General features: G+C 42.4%; 1 protein-coding gene across 1 annotated transcript; it reads left to right on the forward strand.

Annotated features, from left to right (window-relative positions):
- The first annotated feature begins 701 nt into the window (after window positions 1–701).
- LOC128057756 (60S ribosomal protein L23a-like) lies at window positions 702–1,178 on the forward strand. Its single transcript, XM_052650252.1, has one exon. The coding sequence runs from the start codon at window positions 702–704 to the stop codon at window positions 1,176–1,178; it is 477 nt and encodes a 158-aa protein (XP_052506212.1).
- Window positions 1,179–3,948: the final 2,770 nt, after the last annotated feature.

The following is a 3,948-nucleotide window of genomic DNA, read 5'->3' on the forward strand; positions in this document are numbered from 1 at the left end:
GGTCAGTGAGCCCCACTAATGAGGTAAAATGGTCAGTACCAGGCTTTATTCCCACTGATCAAAAGGCAAAATGAGCAGTCACAGGCCTCTCTCGGCATCTCTGTTTTCGACTCTCGAGTAAACACTGGACTGTAACACTAATCCACTTCTCATGTTTTCCAAGAACTAGAGAGCAGAGTTCCTAGAACAAAAAAGGTAGCCGGGTCATGGGGTGTTCTTGGGCTTTACTGTGATTTGAGCCTCAGGATGTTTCTGAGGTAGTTAATCTCTCATGTCTATGTCCCGGAAATGTAAGGACATGGAAAAAAGAAGAGAAAGAAAAAACAAGAATTCCATCCAAAGTATCTTTTTAGTTGAAAAATGTGGTCATGTGAATGATGAATAAAATGTTTGAGATGAGGTTACCAGTGAAGGCTATCAGCTCTTTCTTTTTGAAATGATTTCTCAAATCTATGAAAAGAAAGGTTTAGGTTCAGAATCATTAACCATGTGAGGTAGTCTCAGTATTTGTACACTGAGGTGGCATGGTGTATTCCCATAGTCAGTAAAACCGTTTCAAAGTCAATTTAGTGCAAATAGGTTATTGTGAGCTGTCTTTCTAATTATGATATGTCAAGTGCAATCATGTTCTTAGAGGATGACAATGGAAAATTATTTGGGGGGCTATGTGGTATGGAATTAAATTCTTCTCAGCCCTCTTCATGAAGATGGCACCGAAGGCAAAGAAGGAAGCCCCTGCCCCTCCTAAAGCTGAAGCCAAAGCAAAAGCTTTGAAGGCCAAGAAAGCAGTGTTGAAAGATGTCCACAGCCACAAGAAAAAGAAGATCCGGACGTCACCCACCTTCCGGCGGCCCAAAACACTGCGGCTCAGGAGGCAGCCCAAATATCCTCGGGAGAGCGCCCCTAGGAGAAACAAACTTGACCACTATGCTATCATCAAATTCCCCCTCACCACCGAGTCAGCCATGAAGAAAATAGAAGACAACAACACACTGGTGTTCATTGTGGATGTCAAGGCCAACAAACACCAAATCAAACAGGCTTTGAAGAAGCTCTATGACATTGACGTGGCCAAGGTCAATACTCTGATCAGGCCTGATGGAGAGAAGAAGGCATATGTTCAACTGCCTCCTGACTATGATGCTTTGGATGTTGCCAACAAAATTGAGATCATCTAAACTGAGTCCAGCTGGCTAATTTCAAATATAAAAGTTTTCACTATAAAAAATAAATAAATAAATTCTTCTCAAATTGTCTGTCTGCCTCCTCACCCGTACAAAAGCAGGGCTGGGGAAAGAAATCGAGAGACACAGTTAGGAACTGATGGATTGGTTGGTTGCTTGCTTGCTTTTATCCATGATGTCAAGCTTTCCAGAAACTTTCTATTTCCAATTTCCCCACCAGAAAGAATTGGTTTGACCAAAAAATTCATTCGGGTATTTTTCCATAGGAAAATCCGAACAAACTTTTTGACCAAGCCAATAGACACTGTTTGGAGAAGGAAATGGCAACCCACTCCAGTATTATCACCTGAAGAATTCCATGGACAGAGGAGCCCACAGGCTACATTCCATGGAGCTGCAAGAATAGGACATGACTTAGCAACCAAACCACCAACCACCAACAGTGTTATCTTACTGAGAAATGATGTCTTACAGTGATAACTTATTGTCAATGTCTATATGCTTCTTTAAGATATGTTATCCACATTTTAAAATTAAAAAGTAAAGCCATGGAGTTCACTATTCCACCACTCCAAAGCACACGTTTGCTATCCAGAACTAATATTTGATGCATCCTGAGCAAGCCCTGGATCTCATATACACCGAGGACTTGACTTCTTTCTCCTTCTCACCCCAGTCTTCCTTGAATGGTCTGGGACTCATGGCTGAACTTCAGCTTGCATTATCCCAGCTCCACAGTTTTGTCCACTTTGTCACAAAGCACAGTGGTCTCAGGATGGTTTATGTCCAACTTCACCCAGATCCAACGTTCCTACTTCATCTCTATGTTGTTTTTGTTTAGTTGCTAAGTCATGTCTGACTCTTTGCAACCCCATGGACTGTAGCCTGCCAGGCTCCTCTGTCCACAGGATTTGCTAGGCAAGAATACTGGAGTGGGTAGCCATTTTCTTCTTCAGGGATCTTCCTGACCCAGAGATCGAACCCACGTGTTCTGTATCTCCTGCATTGGCAGGCGAATTCTTTACCACTAAGCCACCTGAGAAGCCCTTCATCCCTCTGAAAGCATCTGTTAACGATGCAGGTACACTATTACTTTGACTTCCAGGAGACTTCTATATTCTAATTTTCTCCCGCCTCTCTGACTACTCTTGTTCATTCTCCTCCTTTGAATTTCTTTCCCAAGTCAACAACTTTTAACACTGATGTTCCTCTGGATTCTTTCCAGAGCTTCTGGCCTTTGCAGCCTCCCGCCCCAGGCAATTTCACCCAATGCTATAGTTTAAACAAGACATCAGCAAGCTATAGCTCCCAGGCCCAATCTGACCCACTGCCCTTTTTTAAATAAAGTATTATTGAAACACAGCCGCGTTCATTTACTTACGTATTGTCTATGGCTGTTTCTGTGCTAACCACAACAGCACTGAGTCATTAGACCTCAGGAGGGGAATTGGTGGAGGAACAATTTTAACACGAATGAAAGGTAGCAAGAGAATAGGTTTACCTTTGCAGTCTTTTCAGTTGTGTGCCCGTGGGACAGCCAGTTCACATTGAGAAAAAGTCAGAAAACGGAAAGTCGAGGGGGAAGTGTGAGAATACAGATTTGGGAGTCATCACAGTTTACACAAGACCTGAGTCCTGAACTAGGAATGAGATCTACTGGCAGGCATGTGGAAAGTGTATTCAGCAACCCCAGGCAAAGGAGGCCGAGAGAAATCAATAGCTTCTTTGGTGTAACCCTAACTCACTAATTTGGTAAATGCTGATACTGCTTAAGAAAAGGGAGAAGTTAATCCACAGAAGAAGACAACAGAGCTGTGCCCTAAGTGCCCCATGCCAGGGATCAAATGCTCAAAATCTGTGTTGCTGCAGTAGATGCTGTTGCTTTAGGCAGCCAACCTTGTAACTTTAGATAGTTTGATAGAAAGATAAGCAATTCCCTGGCAAATTTAATCCATGCAAGCCACCAGTTCAGATCAATCTTAGCATTCATTCTCAGTGACAAATTCTTTTATCTGAATTTCCTGGCTAACCATTCCTATATTCACTAGACTTTTTTCATTAAAGGATTTTTGTGTGTTGACACATATATTTCAAATAAAACATATTACTTATGTTTACATGTAATAGATTAATTTTTTTAAGTAAAGCTGTTCATTTTAGAGTGATTTTATATCGACAGAAAAGTTATGAAGATAGTACATGGTTCCTATGCACCCTTCACTCGGTTAACCTTGATGTTAACATGTGACATTGTTATTATTATTTAGTTGTGTCTGACTCTATTGTGACCTCATGGACTGTAGCCCGCCGGGCTCCTCTGTCCATGGGATTTCCCAGGCAAGAATACTGGAGTGGGTTGCCATTTCCTTCTCCAGGGGATCTTCCAAACCCAGGGACCACATATCCTGCATTAGCTGTATTCTTTACCACTGAGCCACCAGGGAACCCCCAACATATGTCATTACAGTAGAACATTTGCCAAAACCAAGAAGCCAACATTGGTACATCACTAATAACTACATTCCGGACTTTATTTGAATGTCATCAGTTTCCCCACTCAGATCCTTTTTCAAAAATTTTTGAATTTTTGGCAGGGCCACACAGCATATGGGATCTTTAGTTCTCTGACCAGGGATTGAACCTGTGCCCCCTGCAGTGGAAGCTCAGAGTCTAAACCACTGGACCACCAGGGAAGTCCCTCAGCTCAGGTCATTTACCTGCCCCAGAATCCCAAGCAAGTCGCCACTTGGCATTCAATCATGTC

This window comes from Budorcas taxicolor, chromosome 12 (assembly GCF_023091745.1).
Source record: "Budorcas taxicolor isolate Tak-1 chromosome 12, Takin1.1, whole genome shotgun sequence".
Taxonomy (NCBI): domain Eukaryota; kingdom Metazoa; phylum Chordata; class Mammalia; order Artiodactyla; family Bovidae; genus Budorcas; species Budorcas taxicolor.